The 27,988-nt window shown below is 38.7% G+C and overlaps 2 protein-coding genes across 3 annotated transcripts in view; one reads left to right on the top strand and one right to left on the bottom strand.

Annotated features, from left to right (window-relative positions):
- The window catches only part of FAM117B (family with sequence similarity 117 member B), a 79,432-nt gene extending 74,400 nt beyond the window's left edge, over positions 1 to 5,032 (top strand). The window contains exon 8 of the mRNA XM_042244965.2: positions 3,515 to 5,032. Coding sequence (XP_042100899.1) covers positions 3,515 to 3,674 — 160 coding nt within the window. The 3' untranslated portion in view covers positions 3,675 to 5,032. The remainder of the gene's footprint in view (positions 1 to 3,514) is intronic.
- The window catches only part of ICA1L (islet cell autoantigen 1 like), a 60,330-nt gene continuing 34,140 nt past the window's right edge, over positions 1,799 to 27,988 (bottom strand). For both annotated transcript variants that reach the window (XM_027965101.3, XM_042244966.2), the window contains exons 6-13: positions 27,549 to 27,674; positions 26,105 to 26,203; positions 24,815 to 24,900; positions 22,915 to 22,958; positions 17,666 to 17,740; positions 12,877 to 13,131; positions 11,659 to 11,748; positions 1,799 to 4,907 (exon numbers count right to left, since the gene is read on the bottom strand). In XM_027965101.3, the coding sequence (XP_027820902.1) occupies positions 4,792 to 4,907; positions 11,659 to 11,748; positions 12,877 to 13,131; positions 17,666 to 17,740; positions 22,915 to 22,958; positions 24,815 to 24,900; positions 26,105 to 26,203; positions 27,549 to 27,674 (891 nt within the window). In that variant the 3' untranslated portion in view covers positions 1,799 to 4,791. The remainder of the gene's footprint in view (positions 4,908 to 11,658; positions 11,749 to 12,876; positions 13,132 to 17,665; positions 17,741 to 22,914; positions 22,959 to 24,814; positions 24,901 to 26,104; positions 26,204 to 27,548; positions 27,675 to 27,988) is intronic.

A 27,988-nucleotide genomic window follows, 5' to 3' on the forward strand; every position in this document is an offset into this window, starting at 1 on the left:
CACAAGATCAGAATTAGATTAAGTAACTTATCCATGGTCATATACCTGAGAAATGTCAAAATCTGGCTTTGAACCAAGTCTGACTCCACAACTTAGACTTAACCACAAAGCCTCACTGCTACTTCTCCTGTAACAGTGACATTAATAAAATAAAAGTGTCCGGTATCACTGCAGATTATGTGCCCTTAGGTCATTGCCTCATTTGTTCTTTGTGGTATTCATTGGTTCAGCTGCTGGCAGTTTGGTTCAGAGGGCAAAGAGAAAGTAAGCTGGTTAAACACCAGTTCCTGACCAAGCAAGTTGGTGACAAAAATCCTCAAGCTCTGGTTTTTAATGTTGCTACAGCTGCAGAAATTCAAAAGAAATATTTTCTTCAATTTGAGAAGCATATCTTTTAGGGGCTTCCCCGGTGGCTCAGTTGGTAAAGAATCTGCCTATAACGCAGGACACCCAGGTTTGATCCCTGGGTTGGGAAGATTCTCTGGAGAAGGGAATGGCTACCCACTCCAGTATTCTTGCTGGAGAATCCCATGGACACAGAAGCCTGGCAGGCTATAGTCCATGAGGTCTCAAAGAGAAACGACTGAGTGACTTTCACTATCTTTTTTGGAGAGGCAAAAAGTGGGGCTTTCAATCACATTTTTTGGTGAATTTTTTTTTAATGTGACTTTTTGAGGTAAAGACTTAGAAAAGTAATTTTTAGTCTGTTACTTTGCATGCCCATTTCAGACAGACAGTAAAATCACCCACTTGACAGTTTAGTTCCTGTGTAACATTAACAGGAGTTACCCCTAGATGGTCAGGCTGTGGAGGATTTCTTGGTCGTCTACTTTTCCATACTTTTTAAATGACAACATTATTTTGAAATGGGATGAAGAAACTTTTTTTAAAGGTAGTAACACGCCCTTCAAAATCTTACCTGTTAACACTCACCTCACCTTTATCTCCAGTTTGTACTTAGTTTTTGGATGTTGATTGGTTTTATTTACACCACTGAGGAGAGACCCATGTCTTGAATTTAGATGCCAAGGACAGTTCTTAATGAACTCTGTGTGTGTGCGTGCTTAGTCACTCAGTTATGTCCGACTCTTTGCGATGCAATGGACTGGAGCCCACCAGGCTCCTCTGTCCATGGGGATTCTCCAGACAAGAATACTGGAGTGGGATGCCATGCCCTCCTCCAGGAGATCCTCCCGACCTAGGTGTCAAACTCACGTTTCCTGTGTCTCCTGCATTTCAGGAGGATCCTTTACCCACTGAGCCATCAGGGAGCTCTTTAGTCTTCTTTTAAGTTGCACATAAAACATGGGAGAAGATAGACTGTGACCCATCCTAACATTAAGCATTTCTCTTCCCATCCTGCTCTGAAGGTCTTCTTTGGTGTATTTAAACGAACCCTTATTGTTGTGTGTTTTAAATGCATTACTTTCAATACTGCTGAATTGGTTAATATGTTAAAGTTTAATGTAAAGTTAAAGTTTCCCAGTTTAATGTCTACATCCCAAGATTCTGGGTCTGTTTCACTGCTCAAGGTAAGGAAATGCAGGGCCCTGCCAGTGCTGTGGAAGATAGAAGTAACTGGATCAATTAACCCTGGCTTTCTGTTCTTCCTGTCAGCAAATCAAGTTAAGTAATATGGCTTATATTTCACTGGTTATTGCATCCAGGCTCAGAATTTTGCTGTTTAGTATTCTGTATTTTGTTACTAACAGTATTTACACAAAGAACACACATTCTGTTATTTCCCATATCTTACAAAGTCCCTCCTGCATGAAACAGAATCAGTCTCACAAGGATATTAATTGCCCTGGTTTTATTTTCATTCTGTGGTATCTATATCATTCAATCTATCTTCTTATGGTCCTGAGGTAAAACCAAAGTTTTTGAATAGGGAAACAATAACTACATTTGTATTGAACACTTTAGAAAATAAACTTTTTTATGCCATCTTATAATTTTATTATTAATAAAAGAGGCTCAGAAAAATAGCACATTCAAACTTCCTTTGTTGATACACAGTTAAGACCTTTACATTTTCAGATGGTCTGAAATACAAACTTTTTCATTGTGCAAATACTGAAACCTGTTTTGTTAAAACAGGTTGTTTCTAATCATATCAGAGTTATGTTTTACAATTACTGAAAAATTTCAAAAAATACAAAGTCACACCAATTTGATCTTAATCTGCCCTAAAGTTGGTTGAAGAAAGATTAGGCAAATTTTAGTTCTTCTGGGGGCTTTTCTAAGTTTAAATGTATTTTTGTCTGGTACTAAAAAGTATAAGATAGCTATCTCCCCCACTTAATATATAAAAGCATTCATTTATTTTGATAAGAGTTCTCAGCTCACCCTTGGTTAAGGTTAATTCATTTATTTATTGAATGGTGGTTCTAGATTTAACCAAATAGCAACTAATCACCTTTCTGTTCTGTGTTTATCCTGTCCTTCCTTTCACTCCCTACTGAATATGTGCTTGGTTTGCTATTACACCTATTTTAGGTGTAATATAGACAAATTTCTGTTTCTGGCTCTTAAATTAATGACTGAGCTTCAAATAACTAACCTTGAGAAAAAATAAAGTTTTAAATGTGCACTTCAAAAATGGAGTCATTAGACTTGCTGAAGTTATAACTGGACTTTCTAAGGCAGTGTTGCTTTCGGGTTAAATGAGGAAATGGATACTCTGTTGAAAGCAAAAATGTTAGAGAAACTAAGAACTGAATAATAAAAGTTCTGATATGTTTCTGTTTTTTTTTATAACATTTGCTCTTGGAAAACTGGGGGGCAGTATCCCCCCTACATCCACTCTCAGGGATTTAGGTCTAGTGAGACTAGTGGTTTTCCTCTGCACTGAGTGTCTTTGTTTACACCATAACAAGGACTGCTCTGCATGGATGTGAGGGAGCTATACGAGTAGTTTTTAACTAATGCATTAGTGAAAATTAATGAGAAAAATGGCAAAACTCAAGACAATTAACATTTTCTGAGGTACTCCCAAAGTTGAGAGCTCAGAGTGACCATAGATACAGACTTTAGATTGTGATTCATAATCATGACCCCTGGTGATGGAGTTTTGGTGGAACAGTGTACTATACTGTGGTGAATTTCACTGAATAAAAAGGGAGAGCTACAAAATGCTTCTTAAGGGTTAAACCAAATAAAGAAATAGGAATAAGCACGTGAAAATATTTTAAGGAAAGTTTTACAGAATCTTTTAAGTCCATATTTCTGACCCTCAGTTAAGGTCTCTCTAGCCTACCCACTACTTGACCACAGTTGTGGTTTTCCAAAGAGCCTATGGGCAGTTCAGATCGTAGTTAGGCCAGACTGCTATGGATGGGAAGTGGACTGTGATTTACCTGCCCTAGTCCATTCCTAAGAAAATGTTTTTTCTATATATAGTGACTCAGAGATTACAAGCAATTCTCCTGTAAGTAATAGTTAAGCTTGCTTGGAACTAGGAGTATAGTGAAATCTGCTGTGAACATGTTTGTGAAAATGGTCGTTTATACAGATACAATGGACTGGACCACGATGAAACAGGATACCGGGTGAACTGCCTCGGAACTAAGGCTGGGCAGGAAGAAAGAAGAGGACATAGAGTGACTGTGTCTACAATGGCTGTGCTTATATCAGCATATACTTCAACTTTCATTAAAGCACCTGCCTTCTGATACTTAAGACTCTAAACCTTCCAAGGGTAAGTTTGTCCTTAGTAATCAAACAGAACCTCAGCTGATGCCACCCACAGAAAAGTGAAAAAATGAAAGACTGCTTTACTGATGGTATAGAGCTTTCTGTAACTTTGCCAGAAAGTATTCTGGGTTAAATCATGTTAAGAAATACTGGGTAAGTATTGCACATCTCTTTGAGGGTTAATTAGATTTTTCCCTCATTCAAGTAGACGTTTCCAGGTAATTGCAGGAATACGACTGCCAGTTGCCCAAGGAGTATCCTCCCCTTGGCTTCTTTCAGGCAGCATGTGAATACAGTGCATTGTGATAGCAATGTGTGAAGACTTAGGCCTGAAGACAAAGTGAAATACAATGTCTGAAATACTGTTGGACAGTCCCGTGGTTTATAAGATGGGAAGAGAATTTTCTGTTTCTACAGAGGGTGGACTTAGCAAATATCTCGTCCTGCTACTTTCTCAGAAAATTCAATAATGAAATTGGAGGGTGTCCATGATTTTGTATGAAGAAAAAGAACTGAGAACTACATTTAGCCTCCAAGTGGAGAGAACAAGTACCAAGTTTCTTTGTGATTTCATCAAAGAAAACTGAGTTCTCAAATCTTATTCTACCTTTCTAAAGACAAAACTAGTCTTGTTTCTAGTGCTATATTCCACAACAGAAAATTCCCCCTGCCAGTGTTTTATTTAAAAACCAACCCCAAACCACAACCCAGTTTACATGCTATCCTTTATCTACATATAGAAATCTCACAGCCAGCAAGGCAACTCATACATAAAAGGCTTTCCAAACAAATAAACCCAATCCCTACTGACAGTTATCCCTAACTGTTATTTTAAGTTTTGGTATCAATTTCAGACTCAATAGTTTCTAAAGTTTTCCATATATTACCAACTGCTGCAAATCCAAGATATTAAATAGACACTTAATGTATAAAAATGTGGTTGGTCCTTACCATCTGTCTAAAGTTGGCTGTCAATGGTTAACTTTGCAAACACACTGTCTTTGTATGTGAGTGACAACATAAACTCCTTTCCACTAAGGCAGTAAGTTGCAAAACTGGTGTCTCAAGGCCACTGAAGTGGCATCGTAACTTCAGTCAAGCATTAAGAAGTTCATCATCTGAGTGTCCGATAGCATCTGGGTTTGAAAGTGGATCCAAGTCTGCAAATAGACTGAACCAGGCTGACATGTCTTGGTTACCACTGTTGGGAGCTAGTAAAAAAGAAAAAAAAAAACACATTGAAGAGTCCCAGATTTTTAAAAAATCACATCATTGTACCACACTTATGATTTTAAAGTAGATGCTGCTTCTTTTGAATCAAATTTAAGACAACTGACAAGAATAAACATCGATTATGTCTCCTTGAGGATAATTTTGAAAAGCTAATTGCATGTTGCTCTGAGAAGGACTTGATTAAAAGTGAAAAGGCAGGAAGTAATAGAAGACTCAGATAAGGCTCAAGGTTAAAAGTGACCTTTGTTCCTACACTTGAAAACTTAGTGCTTGGAATACATATTTATTATCAAAGTAATCTTAAAATACTAGATGTAGGGGGGAAAACAATTCCCTAATCCTGTCACTCAGCAGTTGTCATTTTCATTTACAGTTGTTTTGTCTTTTCCATGTGTACTTTACAAACTTTTGATAAATATATTATGGAGTGAATTATGTCTCAGATACAACTTCCCTGTTAACCAACTCTCCTTGTGGAGAATGGAAAATTGCACATATGGATAATTTACAAGTAATGGGCAGATAGTCAAGAATAATACATTTATGCTGAAGGCTGGGACTAGTGAAAGACTGTTCAGTGGCATAGACAGTGGGTCATCTCAGAAGGCCAGGGGGTCCAGAAAGCAGGGCTGAGACCCAGGGGACAATCTGAAGATTACACATGAGACCAGAGACGCAGTGGACAGAGGACGGAAGGCAATCCAACTCATGAGGGTAAAGCAACCCTCTCTTAAAATCATGGCGATCACTTCACACAGATGAGGGGGCTGGAGCCTGGGCTGTGGGAATCCCAAGCCTCAGGGATCCGGACAGAGCGAAAGGCAGCCTTGTGTATCCAGTTCTGTTTCTGGGAACCCCAAGGTAGTGTCAGTGATGCCCACACAAAATTCTGGCTCTGAGTCCTGGGTGTACTACCTACTAATAAGTAATAATGAGCAAGTCATTTAACCTTGGGTCCCCTTGCTTCATTTGTAAAGATCATATAATTTATTATTAAACCAGGATACTTGAGAGGAAGTGGGGTGGGGTGGGGGGAGGCTATTAATAATTAAATTTGAAGAACAGTGTCAAGCAGGATATGTGATCATTTCATTAACACCTAAACTCCCTCAAACAGCTGTTGAGAGGTTCTGATGAGCATACAAAAATCGTACAACACTCTACAAATGTGGCATGGTTTTATATTTATCTGTCACAATGGGAAATGAAGGTCTTAATTACGTTATTTTCATGGGGGCTTTTCTTGGGCACTTTTCTTGCCTACAGAGATTCTTAAGAGGACAACAACTAGAGGGTGAATGAGTGAGTCAGGCGGCACTAGCGGGAAAGAATCCACCTGCCAGTGCAGAAGGCATAAGAGACGTGGGTTCGATTCCCTAGGTTGGGAAGATCCCCTGGAGGAGGGCACGGCAACCCACTCCAGTATTCTTGCCTGGTGAATCCCTTGGACAGAGGAGCCTGCTGGGCTGTGGGTGGCACAGAGTCAGACATGACCACAGCGACTTAGCATGCACACATGTATAGAGGAAAAGAGCCTAAATAACGAATTTTTATACAGTAAAAGCAACCATAAAAATACCGACATCAAGAAACAGAGCATGACCACTCCTTAGAAGCTGGCACCCTTCCAGGCACTACTCACACCACCCTTACCCAACCCCTCACCCAGCATCCCAGATAAAATAAATACCATTTGGGGCTGTTAGCAACAGTGCTGTCAAAACATCCTTTTGCATCCATTTCAGCCAACAGGGGAATGCACTTCTGTTGGAAATGTACTTGGAGTGGAAAGGTACATGCATCTTGTGGTGCGTGTATTTCAGTTTTAGCAGAAACCGCCAGTTTTCCAAATGGTGGTAATAATTTACACTCCCACAAGCAGTGTCCAAGCTCTTCCATATCCTTGTTAGCATGAGCGGTTTTCAGTTTTTATTTAAGCTGTTCTGATAGGTGGGTGATGGTATTATTGCATTTTTGGTTTTAGTTTGCATTTCCTTAAGGTGGATCAGCTAGTAAAGAACTCACCTGCAATGTGGGAGACCTGGGTTCAATCCCTGGATTGAGAAGATCCCCTGGAGAAGGGAATGGCTACCCACTCCAGTATTCTGGCCTGGAGAATTCCATGGACTATATATAGTCCATGGGGTTGCAAAGAGTCAGACATGACTGAGCGACTCACCTCACTTCACTAATGACTAATGAAGTGGGGGGTACTTAATGAGTAAATTTTAAAATTGTTAAGAATTTTATTAAAATTCTAAGGCTTAATTTTGTTGTAGCTTTTTGCTGAAAGCTTTTCCTCTCTATTTTCCCCCCACTAAGCCTCAAGGATTACAGGCAAATAGCAGTGCTCCCAGTATCTCAGCTTTTCTGTGTTCAGCGGTAAAATTTACTCACTTTTTTAATGATTAAACACAATTAAATTTTAGTGAGTTGAAAAAGAGAAGACTAAATAGTCTGAATCCCTAAGGGTGTCTGTGTTCAGAATTGGCTGCTGTGAATCTGTGATTTGCTTGGAATTGACAGATTCCCCAACTGATTTATCCCAAAGTATTAGGAAGAATAAAATAGGATTCCATGAGTCCACAATGATACATATCAACAAGTGAGTAAAAGTGAGGACAAGACAAAGCTTTTCTGTACAGCAGAACGCCAGCTAGTAAACGCAGAAGGAATGACGAAACAGATCTATCATCTGGCAACAACCATAGTAACAGACGTTTCAACCACAGTAACAGGCTTCATGCAGCAATTATCAAGGAATGCTGAGTTAGTGGGTGAAACTTTGATCATCAGGAACAACCCATTCTCACAGTTTCAAAATATTTTTCCACATGATAATCATTCATCACAAAGGAAAAAACAGAATAGTAATTGGATAGTGAATAAACCACCTTAACCAAGTGACTGAAGTTAATAACATCGTAAGCAACGGGGCAAAAGAGGCACTGTGTGCCCCCTGGGGTGGTTTACTAAGAACACACAATGTCCTTCCTGTGCTGCTAGTCCTGACAAAATGCATAACCCGAGTCTATGAGACAGCGTCAGATAGACTCAACTCGAGGAATATTCTACAAAATAAACGACACACACACACACACACACACACACACACACACACACACACACAGCCACAACAATGGAAGGCAAAGATTGAGGAACTGTCCCAGATTAAGAGGCTAAAGAGACGTGACAACAAACACAGTGTGATCCTGGATTGGATCCTGGATTGGTCTAGGAAAATAATCGTTTTCTCTTGTTATAAAATACATTCTATAATTTATAACACTACTCTTTTTATAACAACTGAAAGAATATGAATAAGATCTACGGATTGGATAACAGTAGTAAGGTAATGTTTAATTTCCAATTTTGATCACTAAATTGTGATTATGTAAAAAGATGTCCTTTTTAGGAAACAGATGCTAACATTTTTAGGGGTGAAGGGCATTATGTCTGCTTCTTAAGTCTCAGAATAATTTCAGTTCACAAGAAATTACATATACCACAAACACAGAATAAGGCAAACATGGTAACATTTTTTGAAATCTAGGTGGGAAAATATGAGAATATTTGCTAGTATTTTTGCAAGCTTTTTTTGTAGGTCTAAATGGTTTGAAAATTTTAAAATATTGATACTACGAAGATTTAGACATCAGCCTGAAACTGCTCCCACTGGTCAACATGGGGACAATTTGAGAACCAAAATGATTAAGCACAGTAGTGATTATAAACCACAGAAAAAGTATGAATCCATTCTGACAGTGAATACATATGTAAATAGGGAATAAAAGATAGTTTTCTGCTTACAGCAGAAGGGATAGGCCACTCACTCTAGTGTTCTTGGGTTTCCCTGGTGGCTCAGATGATAAAGAATCTGCCTGCAATTCGGGAGACCTGGGTTCAATCCCTCGGTTGGGAAGATCCCCCTGGAGGACATGGCAACCCACTCGAGTATTCTTGCCTAGAGAATCCCCATGGACAGAGGAGCCTGGAAGGCTACAGTCCATGGGGTCACAAAGGGCCAGACACAACTGAGTGACTAAGCACACACAGCATTGGGCAGGTCAGTCAGGCAGTTCAGTCGCTCAGTCGTGTCTGACTCTTTGCGACCCCATGAATCACAGCATGCCAGGCCTCCCTGTCCATCACCAACTCCCAGAGTTCACTCAAGCTCATGTCCATTGAGTCGGTGATGCCATCCAGCCATCTCATCCTTGGTCGTCCCCTTCTCCTCCTGCCCTCAATCCCTCCCAGCATCAGGGTCTTTTCCAGTGAGTCAGCTCTTTGCATCAGGTGGCCAAAGTACTGGAGGTTCAGCTTCAACATCAGTCCTTTCAATGAACACCCAGGACTGATCTCCCTTAGAATGGACTGGTTGGATCTCCTTGCAGTCCAAGGGACTCTCAAGAGTCTTCTCCAACACCACGGTTCAAAAGCATCAATTCTTTGGCGCTCAGCTTTCTTCACAGTCCAACTCTCACATCCATACATGACCACTGGAAAAACCATAGCCTTGACTAGACGGACCTTTGTTGGCAAATTAACGTCTCTGATTTTTAATATGCTGTCTAGGTTGGTCATAACTTTCCTTTCAAGGAGTTTAGTGTCTTTTAATTTCATGGCTGCAGTCACCATATGCAGTGATTTTGGAGCCCAGAAAAATAGTCAGCCACTGTTTCCCCATCTATTTGCCATGAAGTGATGGGACCAGATGCCATGATCTTAGGTGGAAGTGCCAGTTGTATGGCATGTGAATTATATGTCAATGCTGCTGCTGAGTTGCTTCAGTCGTGCCTGACTCTGCAACCCCATAGACGGCAGGCTACCAGGCTCTCCCGTCCCTGAGATCCTCCAGGCAAGAACACTGGAGTGGGTTGCCATTTCCTTTTCCGATATATGTCAATAAAGCTGTTTAAAAAAATGTGATTAACGGATGAGTGGATAAACAAAATGTGGTATATCCATACAATGAAATATTATTCAGCTTTAAAAAGGAAGGAAATCCTGTCACATACTACAACATGGATGAACTTTGAGGACATTATGCTAAGTGAAATTAGCCAGGTACAAGACAAGTACTGGCAGGACTCTGTTTATACGAGGTGTGTAAGGTAGTCAGATTCATAGAAACAGAAAGTAAAATGGTGGTTACCAGGGGCTGGGAAGAGAGAATAGGAAGTTACTGTTTAATGGGTACAAAGTTTCACATTTTTCACAGCAGTGTGCATATACTCTACTGAACCATACACTTAAAAATGGCTAGGATGCTAGATTTTGTTCTGTGTTTTTACTACAATTTAAAAAAAAGTGTGGAGAGAGTTCTAGGGTTGGAAAATCATCACTTTTCACCTGTAACAGGACAGGCTGAATCAGACAAAAAGCAAAAATGGATGCTAAACCCAAGTGGAAATTCTGACAAAGAGAAAAGAGCAGGACGTGTACAAGGTTTCACAGTGTCTTCCCACAGACTGCTCAGTAATTGTCAGGGAGGATAGAACAAAACAGTGATCATATAGGAGAGAACCTGGGCAACACCCTGGGTGAGTGGCCAACGTAACACCCCTAAGGCAGAGAGGGGCAGCTCTGAGCTGTGAAACGCCGAGAAAGGAACAGCACTTATGTGTACTCCAGTCAGGACAATCTGACTTATTCAGGAAAACTAACAACCTAAATTTAATTACAAGGAGACCTCAAATCAAACTGCATAAGGAGCCTTCTATTAAAAACAACAGTGGAGCAGAGGGACGATATTCTTCTAAGATGCCCATGTCCAAAAAAGTCAAAAGTTGTGGAAACATTTCAGATTAAAAGAGTCTAATGAAATATGGCAACTGAATACAGCACACGACCACAGACTCCCCCCGCCCCCTGGCCTGCCAGGCAGACTCAGGACAGTGCTATAAAGGACATTACTGGGTCAACTCAAACACAAGATACAAATACTTAGTAGATTATAGAAAAGTGTGTTAACATTTCCTGACATTACAACCATGTTGTGGTTGTACAAGAGAATATACCTGTTCTCAGGAAACGCAAGCTGCAGCGTTTAGGAGGAAAGAGTCATGGTGCGTGTAACAAGTGGTTCAGATAAAACAACACATGCATTACACACACGCCTGTATAAAGCAAATGGGATAAATGCTAACAATAGGGAAATCTGCACGATGTTCTTTGTGCCATTTTCATTTATGAAATATTTCTGTGTGTCTGAAATTCTGTCCAGTTAAAAAGCTAAGTCAACGTCAGTGGCTAGGATTAGTACGTATAAGATCCTATAAGACAGGGAATGGGTCTATTTTCTACGTATATCCTACATGGTAATTACAACATGAACCAGCTATGCAGACAAAATACAGTAAGCACTCAATATATGTTAGCAATTACTATGTACCAGGTCCTATGCTACAAGCCTGAGTGCATTCTCTGTCAACAGGCATCTTGTGCACAAAGAACATGTTCTATTCTAATGGGATTATCCATTATCAATAAACTTTAACACAAAACACACAGGACTGAAGTAGAGGATACAGTTTACCATGGCAAGCCCACAAAGCCTAGTCATTACTTTCCACAGTGAGGGACAGCCAAAGACAGCTTTCATTTTAATTCATTATTAACAAAATAATTTTCTGGACAATATGAGGCAAAGGCTATAAAATGATTCTTTTCTAAATTTACTTGAATTTGACTTATTATGATGGCAGATAATGTAAATAAGTAACTTACATTTTGTTAATTTCTTTGGACTCTGTGAAGGCACTGGCTGGTTATCAATGTGTGAAAGAGGAAATTCTAATCTACCATGGGAGGCCCAGCCTGGGGAGAGAAATAATGAATAACACACTGTTAATCGAATGGAAAGTAGCAACAGAAAAACAGGGGAAAAATATCTAATAAAAGTCCTCCAATCTTTGTACCAGGGTAATATTCCATAATATAATTAGGGTTTGGGAGACCTGTTAGGTGGAGTCACAGTAACCCAGGAAACCTAATGAGGTTCTAAATGGAAGAGCAGTGGGATATTTGAGACACATCTTAGAAAGGTAATTGATAGGACTTAGGAACCATTATGGAAGTGGGGAACAATATGATTCCTAAGGAGTCGAGCTGGACACAGAATGGTGGAACAGCAGGTGAGTGGAGAGACTCCCTGACATGTAAACAAAGCAGGTGGCCCTTTCCTGCTCCCAGCTTTCCACACAGCCCTGCACTCCCATCACCTTGCCCGGAAGGCTGTCATGGAACCAGCTCTGGAGTTGTTCCCTTTTCTTGTGTCATCTCTGAGCTCACAAGAAGAGAACGCATCAAGTTTTGCTAGGTGGAAGAAACAGTGTCACCTGCCCTAGGCAGGGATAACTTAGCAGATCAAGAATTTTAAACAAGACACAGTTTTCTACATAGAGAAGATACCTGGGAGAGTCAATGAAGAAAATATGGGGCTTACGGGAGGTGGCAGGAAAACAGCCTTTGTTTCACTCTCCTTGACAGACTCCAGTGATATCTGTTGTTTTTCTTGTTGACTGGTATGACTGAAGATTTTATCTAGCAGTAATGATGGAGAAGGCAGTGGCAACCCACTCCAGTACTCTTGCCTGGAAAATCCCATGGACGGAGGAGCCTGGTAGGCTGCAGTCCATGGGGTCGCTGAGGAGTCGGACACGACTGAGCGACTTCACTTTCACTTTTCACTTTCATGCATTGGAGAAGGAAATGGCAACCCACTTCAGTGTTTTTGCCTGGAGAATCCCAGGGACAGTGGAGCCTGGTGGGCTGCTGTCTATGGGGTTGCACAGACTCGGACACGACTGAAGCGACTTAGCAGCAGCAGCAGCAGTACTGAAGCTAACTTAGTGTCCTTGTTGATTTCAGCATCCACATGTACCTAGTTTTGCTTCACAAATATACAGCAATTCAGGGGTGTCCAAATGATGCACAGACACTTACTATTGAAAGCTCCAGCAGCATGAAGGCCAAGGTCAAAGAGCTGTGAAGGAAGGAATCCTGCGGAGTGAGCAAGAGGCTCAGAGCCCCCAGAAGGCTCCTGGCATGTGAGACCGGCTTTGGGGCTTCCAAAGACAGCCTGGCATTCCTGGGAAGATTCACCAGCACTCCAACAACCAGGACTTAGGAGGCTGTTCAGAAACGAGAATTCCTTCTCAAAATCATCTTCCAATGAATCTACCGGCAAATCTTTTGCAACTGTTGAGTGAACATAAAAACAAAATGGCTTTTATCTTTTCAAGGAAATAAGAGTAGGATATATGGCAAATCAAGTTTGTTTCATTCTCATATTTTATTAACATAATTTTAACAAAGTGATTAGAAGTTTATGTGAAGATAATTTCTAATTAGGTAGGCTACGTATCAAAATTCTTAAATTCTTAAAGAATTCTTAAAGAAATTTGTGGAAAATTCTTAAAGAAATGGGAATATCAGACCACATTACCTGCCTCCTGAGAAATCTGTATGCAGGTCAAGAAGCAATAGTTAGAACCAGATGTGGAACAACAGACTGGTTCCAAATTGGTGAGGGAGTATGTCAAGGCTGTATATTGTCACCCTGCTTGTTTAACTTATATACAGAGTACATCATGAAAAATGAGCACAAGCTGGAATCAAGACTGCCAGGAAAAACATCAATATCCTCAGATATGCAGATGACACCACCCTTATGGCAGAAAGTGAAAAAGAACTAAAGAGCCTCTTGATGTAAGTGAAAGAGGAGAGCGAAAAAGCTCGCTTAAAATTCAACATTCAAAAAACAAAGATCATGGCATCTGGTCCCATCACTTCCTGATAAATAGATGGGGAAACAATGGAAACAGTGACAGACTTTATTTTCTTGGGCTCCAAAATCACTGCAGATGGTGACTGCAGCCAGGCAATTAAAAGATGCTTACTCCTTGGAAGAAAAGCTATGACCAACCTAGACAGCATATTAAAAAGCAGAGATTACTTTGCTGACAAAGGTCCATCTAGTCAAAGCTATTGTTTTTCCAGTAGTCATATGGATATGAGAGTTGGACTATAAAGAAAGCTGAGCGGTGAAGAACTGATGCTTTTGAACTGTGGTGCTGGAGAAGACTCTTGAGAGTACCTCGGATTACAAGGAGATCAAACCAGTCAATCGTAAAGGATATCAGTCCTGAATATTCACTGGAAGGACTGATGCTGAAGCTCCAATAGTTTGGCCACCTGATGTGAAGAACTGACTCACTGAAAAGACCCTGACGCTGGATAAAATTGAAGGCAGAAGGAGAAGGGGACAAAAGAGGATGAGATGGTTGGGTGGCATCACCGACTCGATGGATATGAGTTTGAGCAAGCTCCAGGAGTTGGTGATGGATAGGGAAGCCTGGCGTGCTGCAGTCCATGGGGTCTCAAAGAGTTGGACATGACTGAGTGACTGAACTGAAAGATCAAAATGACATTTCACAATGAAATTAACAGCTATAAATATTTATGTATAAAATAACTAAGCAACCACCTGTGTAAGACAGAAACTACAGGAAACGTGAGGAAAAACAGAAGCTAGTAACAGGAGACTATAATATACCAAGTTAAAAAACAGGCCACGAGGACAGAAGGAAAGACATAAAATATCTAAACAACATAATCAATAAGTAGTTTTTTTTCCCCCCAGGCATGTGAGATTTTAGTTCTCCAACCAGGGATCAGACCTGCAACCCTTGCACTGGGCATACAAAGTTTTAACCACTAGACCTCCGGGGAGGTTCTACTGTGGTTGTTTTTGAATATATACAAACCCTAATTAAAATATACCTTCTTTTGAAGCACAAACTGAAAATTCATGGAGATTAGTAACTAAGGCACACACACAAATCAGTTTCTTAAAACAGAAATATTACAAACAACATGCTCTGATTATAATGAAATAAAATGAGACAATTCTTGGAGAAGGGAATGGAAACCCACTCTAGTATTCTTGCTTGGGAAATCTCATGGACAGTGGAGCCTGGCGGGCCACAGTCCATGGGGTCACAAAAGAGTCAGACATGACTTAGCAACTCAGCAACAACCACAATTGATTACAGGCAGGTCTTTCAACTGTCGGAGGATGGGGGCCCAGAACCCCCACTGAGTTCAAGTATCAACTGTATTTGGTCTTGTGACTCCTATATTTATGTATGAAACAAAGACTTACTAAATTAGTACCTTGAATAAAGTTTGACTAAGGGAAAAAAATGAGATCATTTTTAAATGAAACCAGAAACTAAAGGGTCTTCTGCCTGCACGTTCTTAATACCTTCTTTTAAACAACTCCTGGTTGAAAGGTGAATGTAATTTCTGAAGACTAGTGATAAAGAAGACATTTCATATCATAATCATGGGGTATTTAAATAATAATAGAAAAATGACTACATTTATCAATAAAAATCAAAGAGGCTTCTGGCATGACAGAATGATGAGGTCTAGGGACCTGCATATCAGTTTTTAAGTAACTGGTGAAAATTATTTTAAAATCTCTGGAAATTTTCCAAGGACATACTTCAAATGAAGAAACATTTACACAAGAAAATCTATTACAGTTCAAAAAGAATGAAAGACTATGGTATTTGAACTAAGAACCATTCCTTTCCACCCCCCCTTTCTCAGTTCACCAAGATGAAAACTTGCTCTAGTCTGGTGGGAGTCAGGGAGGGGGCCAGGGAATAATTGCAAACAAGCAAGAGAGAATTTGGAGGGCAATGGAAATATTCTAATTCTCAACTGCGATGGCTGCCCAGCTCTATAAATACACTAAAAGCCACTGAATTTTACACTTACAATGGGTGAATCTTATGGTATTTAAATTATATCCCAATAAAACTGTTAAAAAAAATCAAAAGAGACTTTGTACAACTCTACGCAAATAAATCTGAAAACCCAGGCAAAATGAATAATCTCTGAGAACAATATAACTTACTAAAATTGGTCCCAGGACAGGTAAAAAGGTTAAACTGATCAATTTTCACAGAGAAGAAAACTAAAGAAAATCACAGGCTGAGATATTTTCACAGGGAAATTAATATCAACATAAACATAGTAAATAAAATATCAACAGACAATGCACGATGACAAAGCTGGATTTATAACTGGAATCCTATTAATATAGCTCACCATCTTAATGTATTTAAGAGCAAACATCAAATAATCACTGGTATAGATGCTGAAAATGCTGTTGGCAAAATTCAACAAGGAGTGGGTATGCAACCATTCCTAATAAAATCTCTTGAGAAAACAGTAATGTGTGGATACTTAACATTATAAAATATATACCTCAGTCTAAAAGCTAGCATCTTAATTCAGAAACAGGCACTGACACCAAGATCAGGAAATGCTTGCTGTTATTTCACATTGTTGTGGAGGTAGAAACCAATTCAATTTTAAAAAATAAATTAATTACAGTCACAGGAGTTGTTAAAGAAAAAACTAGACTATCTGTGTTTGTAGAAGACATGATGGTTTACCTGGAAAGTTCCAGAAAATCACTCATAAAACTAACTCAAAGTATAAACAAATTTAGCAAGGTAGCAGGATACAAAACTAATATGCAAAAATCAATAGCACTTACATACACAAAATAGTAACCAATTAAAGATGAAATGGAAAGAAAATGTCATTTATAATCACAATAAAAGAGAATATTCAGAGATGATCTTAACTAGAAATGTTCAAAACCTACATAAAAAGACTATATATGAAAGCTAGACAAGTAAACTTTAACAGAAAGATTCCCCTTGTTTGACATCATCAACCTGTCAGTTTTCAGAGTTAATGTGATCACAAAGTATCAATGAAACTTTCTTACAGAGCTAGACAATAAGTCTTTAAATAAAAAATGTGGCAATGGTGCATTGACACATCTATAAGCTATAAAGGAAGTCTAGAAATAGACTCAATTACGTATAGAAATCTAGCATATGAGTGGAAGTTAATCTCAAATTACTGGGGCAAAGATGGCATTTAAAAAAATGAAGGATAGCCATTTGGAAAAATATAACATTCAATCCATTGTTCCAATACCACTTACGTGAATAAACTCCAAATGAATTGGAGATCTAAACGTTAAAAAAAAAACAACTATATAAATACTAGTAGAAAGCAGTAGCAGTAGCAGCAGAAAGCATAAATGAACTCCTCACAATGGCACCCCACTCCAGTGTTCTTGCCTGGAGAATCCCAGGGACGGGGGAGCCTGATGGGCTGCCGTCTGTGGGGTCGCACAGAGTCCAACATGACTGAAGCGACTTAGCAGCAGCAGCAGCAACCTGGGCTTTGCATAGGACATAAATCCACATCCAATAAAATAAAAGATTAATAAATTTGACCTATATAAAATGTTTAAAATTTTTTCATGGCAAAAAACAACTATAAGAATAGTCAAAAGACAAATAAGAAACTGGGAGAAAACGTATGCAACATAATTGCTTGGAAGAAATGTTCAGCGTAGTATTCACTGAGTGCCTACAGTGATAGGTGGTAGAGAAACATGAGACAGTAAGATAAACAATAGTCCTGCATGTCCTCACAGATACAGATGCATCCCACAGGGCCGAAACATACAGAATAAACAATTTTCCACTGTGACATGCTATGAAGTAAAAGTGCAGGACTGCATTCCTGTGTAAAGACCTATCAGATTTTCATGTTATGAAAATGAATATATAAATAAAAACTAAAGAATTTTAAATAATAAATTATCTATGTATATAGTGAAATTATAATATACCATTTTCAGAGTCAGAAAACTGAGGTGCTACAAATTCTTTTATTCGAGAATGTTTTTCCTTATGATCTTCAGTTGCTGAAACAAAAGCACATGAAAGATTAAGTTGAAGAAGAAAAAATTTAGCATGCTTATTTACTATAGTAGTTTATAATAATTTAAACCCAACTGTTCAGCTGACCAAATCAGATTATAATCCATATATGTAAAATTTAAAGATCTATAGATAAAAATTACATATGCATAAATATAACAAATAATTTTATAATATCCACAAATATTCAGGTCCTCTGTTATAGCCATGCCCTCTTAAAAGTTTTCACATTCCATGTAATTGGCACAGTGGCTATGGAAAACAATATGGAGGTTCCTCAAAAAAACTAAAAATAGAACTACCATATGATCCAACAATGCCACTTCTGAGTACTTATCCAAAAAATGAAAACAAAACCACTATTTCAAAAGGATATATGACCCCCCATTCACTGCAGCATTATTTACAATAGCCAAGACACTGAAAGAAACTAAGTGTCCATCAATGGGTGAAAAAAGAAAATGTGGTTCATGAACGCAAGGGAACATTATTCAGCCATAAAAAGAATAAAATCTTAACATTATGACAACATGAATGGATATTGAAGGCATTATGCTAAGTGAAATGGGTCAGACAAAGACACATACTGTACCATCTCACTTATACGTGGTGTATAAAGAACAAACGATACCTGAGCTCATAGATTTAGAGAACAGTGGTGGTTGCCAAAGGCTGAGGTGGGGGCACAATGAGTGAAGGAAGTTAAAAAGTACAAACTATCAATTATAAAATAAACAAGTCATGGGGATGTAATGTACAGAATGTTGACTATAGTTACTACTTTGTTACTATTGTTCAGTGGCCAAGTGTCTGAAGGAAGTTAAAAGTACAAACTATCAATTATAAAATAAGTAAGTCATGGGGATGTAATGTACAGAGTGTTGATTATAGTTAGTACTTTGTTACTACTGTTCAATAGCCAAGTGTCAGACTCTTTGCAACTCCAAGGACTGCTGCAGATCAGGTTTCCCTGTCCTTCACTATCTCCCTAAGTTTGCTCAGATTCATGTCTATTGAGTCAGTGATGCTATTTATAACCATCTCATCCTCTGCCACCCTCTTCTTTTGCATAAAATCATACCCAGCACAAGGGTCTTTTCTGATGAGTTGGCTCTTCACATCAGGTGGCCAAAGTATTGGAGCTTCAGTTTCAGCACCAGTCCTTCCAAAGAATATTCAGGATTTATTTCCTTTAGGATTGACTGGTTTGATCTCCTTGCAATACAAGGGACTCTCAATCAAGAGTCTCCTCCAGCACCACAGTTAGAAAGCATCAATTCTTTGGTGGTCACCTTCTTTATGGCCCAACTCTCACATCTGTATGTGACTACTGGAAAAATGATAGCTTTAACAATATGGATCTTTGTCAGCAAAGGGATGTCTTTGCTTTTTAATATGCTGTCTAGGTCTGTCACAGCTGTCCTCCCAAGTAGCAAGCATCTTTTAATTTCAAGGCTGCAGTCACGGTGTGCAGTGATTTTGGAGCCCAAGAAAAGAAAACCTGTCACTGCTTCCATTTTCCCCCCTTCTATTTGCCATGAAGTGATGGGACTGGATGCCATGATCTTAGTTTTCTGATGCTGAATTTTAAGCCACCTTTTTCACTCTTCTCTTTCACCCGCATCCAGAGGCTTTTTAGTTCCTCTTCACTTTATGCCATTAGAGTGGTATCATCTGAGGTTGTTGATCTTTCTCCTGGCAATCTTGATTCCAGCTTGTGCTGCATCCAGCCCAGCATTTTGCATGATGTACTCTGCATATAAGTTAAATAAGCAGGGTGACAACATACAGCCTTGATGTACTCCTTTCCCAATTCTGAACCAGTCCTTTATTCCACGTCCGGTTCCAACTCTGGCTTCTTGACCTGCATACAGGTTTCTCAGAGACAGGGAAGGTAGTCTGGTATTCCCATCTCTCTAAGCATTTTCCACACTTTGTTAATATAGACGGTCAAAGGCTTCTGCATAGTCAATGGAGCAGATGTAGGTGTTTTGCTGGAATCCCCTTGCTTTCTCTATGATCCAGTGAATGTTGGAAATTGGGCCTCTTGTTCCTCTTCCTTTTCTAAACCTTATACAGCTTATACAGTTAGTAATCCTTTCAAATACTGCATACTTGAAAGCTGCTAAGAGAATAAATCTTAAAAGTTTCCATCACAAGAAAAAAATGGTAACTGTGTATGAGGATGGATATTAACTAGACTTACTGTGGTGATCATTTTATAATATATACATATAGCAAATCATGTTGTACACCTGAAACTAATATAGTTATATGTCAATTATACCTCAGTATAAGTAACAAGTGTACAACATAGTGATACGCAATTTTTTGCTTATGCTCCACTTATAATCATTATAAAATACTGACTATATTCCCTGTAGTTTATTTTATACATAATTGTATCTCTTAATCCCTTAGCCCTATCCTGTCCCTCCTCCCCTCCTTGTCCCTGATGGTAACTACTAGTTTTCTCTATATCAGTAATTCTGGGTTTTTTGTTGTTATGTTTAATAGTTTGTTTAAGTTTCTAGAGTCCTCATATAAGCGACATTATATAGTATTCGTCCTTCTCTGACCTATTTCACTTAGTTCATCCATGTTGTTGGAAATAGCAAATTTTCATTCTTTTTTATGACTGAATAGTACTCCTATATGCACACCACATATTCTTTCTCTATTTTCATCTGTTGATGGACACTTATTGCTATGAACAATGGGATTCGTGTATCTTTTCCAATTATTGTTTTGGGGATTTTTTTCGGATATATATACCCACGAGTGGAACTGCTTGCTCATATGGTAATTTTTAGTTTCTGAGAAACCTCTATACTGGTTTTCATTGTGCCTGCACCAATTTACATTCCCACTGGCAGTGTAAGAAGGTTCCCTTTTCTACATATTTTCACAGGTATTTATTATTTGTAGTCTTTGTGGTGACAGCCATTCTGACAGGTGTGAGATGATATCTCATTGTAGCTGTATTTATTTTTAAACAGTTATTTGGCTGTTTCAAGGCCTTAGCTGGTGCACACACGCTTGTCAATCTTCACTGCAGCACGTGGAATCTTTAGTTGCTGCATGTGGGGTACAGTTCCCTGACCCAATAGTGAAACCAAGCCCCCTGCATTGGGAGCAGAAAGTCTCAGACGCTGGATCACCAGGGAAGTCCCTCATGGTTTTAATTTGCATTTCTCTGATGATTAATGGTGTTGAGCGTATTTTCATGTTCCGGTTGGCCATCTGTATGTCTTTGGAAAGATGTATGTTCAGGTCGTCTGCCCATTTTTTAATCAGGTTGTGTTTTTGATCTTGAGTTGTATGAGCTGTTTATATATTTTGGATAATAATTTCTCATAGGTCATATCACTTGCCAATTTTTGTCCCATTCCACAGGCTGTCTTTTGATTTTGTCAATGGTTTCCTTTGCTGTGTGTGCAAAAACTTTTAAGTTTAATTAGGTCCCATTTGTTTATTTTTGCTTTTATCTCCTTTGATTCAGGAGAAAGATCCAAAAGAAAATTTTGCTGTTTATGTCAGCAAGTGTTCTACACAGGTTGTCTAGGAGTTTCGTGGTTTCTAGCCTTACATTTAGGTCTTTAGTCATTTTGAGTTTATTTCTGCCATGTATAGCAACATGGACGGACCTGGAAGGTATTATACTAAGTGAAATAAGTCGGACAGAGGAAAACAAGTGCTGCGTATCATTTATATGTGGAATCTACAAAGCAGAATAGACTAGTGAATGTAACAAAAAGGAAACAAACTAGTGATTACCAGTGGGGAGGAGGAGGAGGGAAGGGCAACTTCGGGATAGGAGGTTAAAAGATACAAGCTGTTATGTACAAAATAAGCTGGAAGCACATTATATAACAGTTTATATAACAGTATAACACAGGGAATGTAGCCAACAATATCTATAAATGGAGCATAATCTTTAAAAAGTGTGATCTGTTGTGTATCTATAACATATAATATTACATCAACTGTACTTCAGCAAAAAGGGGATATAACTACTGATACAGCAGGTTTTAAAAGATAAAATAATACTATAAGTGGATGTTGAAACTACAATGCCCGTTATATTTCATTTATGTTGGTTAAAAAAATATTCTCTAATTGGATACAGGATTATGTATGCACAATTAGATAACATTTGGGACGTATGTTTGATGGTATGTTAGATATATGAGCTCATGACTATTATAGTTTTTAGTTTCTTTCATCAGTATGGTCTGTATTTATGTGTATGCTTAAAAAATATTGGACACCTACTATGTGCTACATAGTTTATAAATATATCTAGCATCCTGCCAGGTAGGAGTGTATGAGTCATTTTTCTAAAGAGAAATATGAAAAAGGCATAAATGACTCATTTTTTAAAAAATGTTAGCGTTCAAATCCAGATTTTTCTGGCTCCAAAGCTACAGTAATTCATATATATGTTGATTGTACATATAATGTATATTTATTTTAAAATAACATACATTTAAATATGAGAATAATTTTTGAAACAATCATACTGCCCTGTGAAATGAATATCTACACTAAAAGCAACTGTCTTTAAGAAGGCCAGAATTCCCTAAAGAAGATAACTGGACACTCTAATTATGATCGCCTGAAAGCTAACTCGTTGCCAAGCACAGCCTCCAGTTCCACCCGAGCAGGAAGCCTGGACTGAGACCCTGGGCGGCTGCAGAGCAAATCCTACCACCTGCCCAGGCAGGGAAGCAGGTGAGCAGTCCCGCCCAACAGGGGAGCGTGGTCCTTGGCCCACCTGACCAGGCTGCCCTAAAAGTGACCCTGGGGAGCCTCCAAGCCCAGCTGACAGTACAGCCAGCACCACATCCCAAATTAAATATAGTAACTATGTGAGGTGATGGATGTGTTAACTAGTCTAATGGTGAAAATCATTTTGCAATACATACAAGTACCAAATCACCCAATTGTACACCTTAAACTTACAGTGTTACATGTCAATTACCACTCAAAAAGCTGGGGGGAAATGCGAACTCAGAAGTGTTTGTACAGAGACATAAAGCGACTTAACATTTTTTAATTAAATGGATATTAATACAGTCTCTCTGAAAAGGCTGCAACAAGCTGTTTTCACGTTTGTATGTGAGCATTTCACATTTTAATGAATCTACCATCTTACCTGGTTCACTTCCCAAGTTTACTTCCTCATCTGACAAAACTAACCTAAAGTAAAACAGAAAAAGGAAAAGATTTTGGTTAAAATACACTGAGGATTCATACTCTACAAACAGTTCTGTGTGGCTTAAAAAAGTTTTTTTTGTTTTAACTGAGGAGGCAGTTGTCTGGTAGATCTCCTAAAATCTGAGACAAATCTTTTCTCGAGCTACAGAGACTGTAAAAATAACCGTTCACCTCTTATTCTTTAAATGCATATATACTGAGTATTGATTGAAGCACCAGGTACCATGTTCAGCATGGTGAGCACTGTGCGAAATACTACACACAGAGAACATCTGTCACCACAGCCGTCCAGGATGAAGTTCAGTTTTCAAGCATTAAAAAGCTTTTGCTCAAGAATTCTTGGCAAGAATTCTTGACACGTACACACTGCTGTATTTAAAACAGATAACCAACAAAGATTTACTATTTAAAAAATTAAAAATTTTAAGAAAGAGATTTTTAAAAAAAAGAGTACTTGGGAACTACAGGGAATGAAGAACTGCAAAAAAAAAAAATGGAGTACTCTATTTTGAACAAGAAATTGATGGTTAGAAAATAAGGCACATTTGGCTAAAACACTCTTGACCAAAACTAATTATGGAAAGTGTTATCATCCATCTGGTATAATAATTTTAAAAAATGAGATACAGAAAGTTTTATCATTTTTTTTCCTCACGGTACCGAGCGGCATGTGGGATCTTAGTTCCCAGACCAGGGATGGAACTCATGCACCCTGCAATGGAAGCACCGAGTCTTAGCCACTGCATCACCAGAAGAGTCCTGAGATACAGAACCATTTTTCATAATTCTTGCAGAATAAACTCACAACTCTAGTGTTGGGTTTTTTCTTTAATAAGCCTTTAAAGACACTTAAAAGCAATACAGTATTTATTTGCAAATACCACAGAAATAAACCTACAGAACAAATAGATAGTTTGATATGGAATGAAATTTTCAACGATAGTATACATAGATTGTGTTTTAAACATTTTGGACAGAAGAGAGGGTGAGGTGCTTTGGAACCTGTTAGTTAACGTGAAAGGCAGCTTTCATAATGCTGAAATGTGTAAGGAGATTTTGAATAAAACTTCCATAAAATGTGATAACAAATATAGTTACTAAATTAATAAACAGTGTACAATTTAAAGTCTCAATATATGTAACTAAGTTAATACATTTAATTTATATCTATATATTTGATTACTTAATCTATATTCTAAAACATTTGTATATCCAAGGTGGTTAAAAAAAAAGTTGTTTGGATATCCCCCTAGGGAAAAGGGTGAAATGCCTATATTTCAGATCACCTTTCCACTCAACAATATAGTGTTGTCATTGTTTGGGCCTATTTCTGGGATCATCATTATACTCAGTGCAATCTAGTTAAAATGACAATTAAGTGGTGGGTCTGCAAGGAAAACAAAGGTAACATGTAACTAAAGGGAAATGGGCGACATGAAGGATGAGCACAGCAAGGGCCTCCCTTTCTAGGGAACCAGTCCCAGTCCCCTCTGTGTTGTCTCGGAGGACAAACTGTCACCAGCTTCCATCGCATAGCTACCAACACCTCTTTCTTTTTCAACCTGTCCCTTCTGGGATTCACTAGAGACAGACTCTTGGTACAAGACCCAGTCTCCTACACTAAATAACTTGGGGTTATCACCCAACTGTTCTATATTCCTATCACCAACTTTGCCTGCCATGCCAAAACTGGGGCGAGGGGGTAAGTTTCAGAGCAAATGTCTAACGTTAACTGGAAAAATGACATAGAAGTATTCAGTATTTGGTAAACCAGAGAAGAAACAAATACAATGGTATCCAGAACTTCATAGCACCATCTGTAACTTTTGTCTGCTTACCCACTGAGGTTTTCAGAGAGAGAACTGTCTTCTATTCGTTCTTCCTTGTGGTCTTCAGTAAGCCTCATTGGAATGTCTTGTAGTTGCTAAGGATAAGAAATTTCGTGTTAAGCAAGTGGGAGGAATCTTTTTCTCTCTTTGTACAAACAAAGGTGAGAATAAAAATTCTAAAGAACAATATAAAACAGGAAGAGTTCTGAAGTCAAGAGTGGGAGGTGTATGCTGATATAATGTGACCTGAGCCCTGTGTCCTCTGTATCCTGGCTGCCCGTGGCCATGACGCACGCTATGGACTGGTCAGGGGCCCACCACTCTAAGATACGCCACAGAAGTTGCTGGCCAGCCCTGTGATGCTCTAAACACAACTAAAGATTTTCAACTTTAAGTCTGAGCTGAAATTGGATATGAAAGTTGCCTAAATACACAGTATGTTATCTAGTAAAACATTAACATAGAAAAGTAAAAAACCAAAACACACATATAACAACAACAACAACAACAAAAAAAAAACTCCGAATCTATTAGATTGGAAGATGCTGTCAGGACCTGACTTAAAAATCTACACCAAGCCCCAGTAACACACGGTTATAGGATATGAACCCATCACAAACATCACATCCAGCTTGGGCAAAGTTAACATTTTCAAGTTCTACTGAAAATAAAGCAGAATGATTAGTTCAAAGGAACTGAAACGTAGCCTACTAGAATGGATGAAATGATTAACACAGTGCATCTCTGCTGGATAAGCCACACACACAGAACGCTGACAGGAAGAGTACGTTTTACATGTAGGTGTTAAGGAAATGGAAAGAGCTGACCTAATTCGGTACTCCTCAGCAGCAGTCACACATACATGATGACCAAAACTGGCATAATGGTACCATAGATTATGACATAAGTGTAAAAGGAAAGCAAAGAGACTTTAACTCCTAAAATTGTCAGGTAGGTAATGTGGTCATTTTTGAAAACACATGACCACTTTCCATCACCTGTTCCCCTTTCCATTACCTTTCCTTTTTGCATTTAATTTTCTCTTCACTTTTTCTTTTATTCCCCTCTCCCCCACTCTACTAATACCTGACCCACCAGCAGTGCGCCCATGTATTTGTTTAGAGCTGCTGGCAGCATTTGTTATCTGGGAACTTCAAAAAACGACTAGCTGAAAGAGTATAGAGAAATGATTCCCTGTGTTTTGTAAATTTGAAATTAGGCTTAGCAAAAAGCAGTCTCAAAGTTATCATCCAGATGAAGTGTCATATATCTAAGAAAAGAGCACTGAAAGGAATGTACCTTGAGAGCTACAAAGTCGTATGGATGAAGGCCCATACAGGTCCCATGAATCTGGGACATCATTCGAGCTGTTTTCTCCCAGAATCCAAGCAGTGTTCTCTGTAGAGAAAGAGAAGGTGACACGGCAGTCCTGCTTCTTTCAGTGCTGCTTTCCCTCACTATCGTAGACAAATAGTTGTTGTCAAATAACAAGCAGCAGGACCTAAAATCAACGTCCAGGTCTGGGGAACCCGAAAGCTCTGTAAAGAGTGACTCTGCGCAAGGACTGGCACCGTGTCTGTGTGCATGTGCGCCCGTGTGTATACAGCACTGACACCTGGCCGGAGCAGCCCGGGAGGAACTGCAGGCAGGAGAAGGACGCTGGCGGTGAGCACACCTCCGAGGAGCCCAGGAGAAAATGCTCAAAGCACCAAAACATCATACTTGCATCAAGGTGTATGTGTAAACTTTTATGTTGGTAAGCATGTATAAACCTTTATTAACTGAAGTAAAATAATTTGTACCATTAAATTTGGACTTTCATTTAGGGTTCAAGAAAGGCTTGTCAAAAAAAAAAATGTGTTATCAAGCTAACTCAAGTAATTGAACATTTTCCTTGCTGCTTCAAGGTTCCCGTTCAAAGTGAGGGGGCGAGGGAGGAGAATAAAGTAGAGCTGGGCCAACAGCCGCTGTGTTCCCGGCATCATGCTACACAGATGACCACACACTTTTATTTTCAAGCGTCACTTGTCTTGATTCTTAAATTCCACAGAATTGAACTGAACTAGGTAGATTCCTTAAAAGCAGCATCGAATGCCATTTCCTTTAGTTTATTATTATTCTCCTATGCAAGAGTTTATTGTATTTTGCCACTGACTGATAAAATCAGTAACTGTTACCTGTTAATATCTAACTTACTCATTGTATGCTATTTATGCGTGACTTGGAATGAAGTAAGCACAAATGAGACTTCTGAGGTTACAGTGGTATGGAATGGCGATTTGGCGGAACTGAGCATAAGACTTAGAAAACCTAAGTTTTTAAGCCCAACACTACCATTTCCTTTAAGTTTCATTTAATTTTCACTTTCCTCATCCACCAATGGTAGAAAAGTGTTAAACTTGTGGGTCATAGCATCTTTGCTTCAAATGAAACTGTGTGTAGAACTAGTTCAAAGTGGAGCATCCCTGAATGAACCAGGCTGAGAGGCCTTGAATCCTGACCCCTCTCGAGCTCCTAAATGTCTGTCTGTCTCTCCTTCCTAGGAGTAGGTAACCGCTAAGGCCTTTTCCAGTCTAGTATTCTATGATTCTGGATGTCATAACCTTAGTAAGTCAAGTTTAACAAAATCAAAGGAATCTGATCAATTATACAATTTTTTTTGCACCCTTTAAACAACTTTTAAAAAGGAATCTCACCACTCATCTTTTTACTGCAAGGACATGCTGACCATGGAGGTGGGTACCTGGTAGGTAGCGAGCGAATGAGACAGCATATTGCAGCGACTAGCTCCAAGTAAATCCACTTTCTGACAAACATCCATCTTTAACTTGTCAAAAGAAGTTTTGCTGTTTCTCACTTGGATCTGTACCTGCAACCACAAAAATGTAACTTATTAATACTTCTAATACAGAAATAAATGTACCACACAAGTTCATGATACATGTTTTAAGACACATGAAATTGTAACAAAGACGATTCTCCTTCCCTGAAATAGTATTTCATGATTCATCGAAAAGATTTTGGCTATTTTTGGTAAGTGTGGGAGATTCTTTCCACCAGGTATCTTTATGCTGAGAAACTATGTGACGAAAGACAGGAAAAAAAAGTATATATCTAAGAAGAAAAAACAGATTCCAAGTAAAAAGAAACATCCAAAATTACTGATAGATAATATTTAGCTAA

The sequence above is a fragment of the Ovis aries genome, chromosome 2, assembly GCF_016772045.2.
Source record: "Ovis aries strain OAR_USU_Benz2616 breed Rambouillet chromosome 2, ARS-UI_Ramb_v3.0, whole genome shotgun sequence".
Taxonomy (NCBI): Eukaryota; Metazoa; Chordata; class Mammalia; order Artiodactyla; family Bovidae; genus Ovis; species Ovis aries.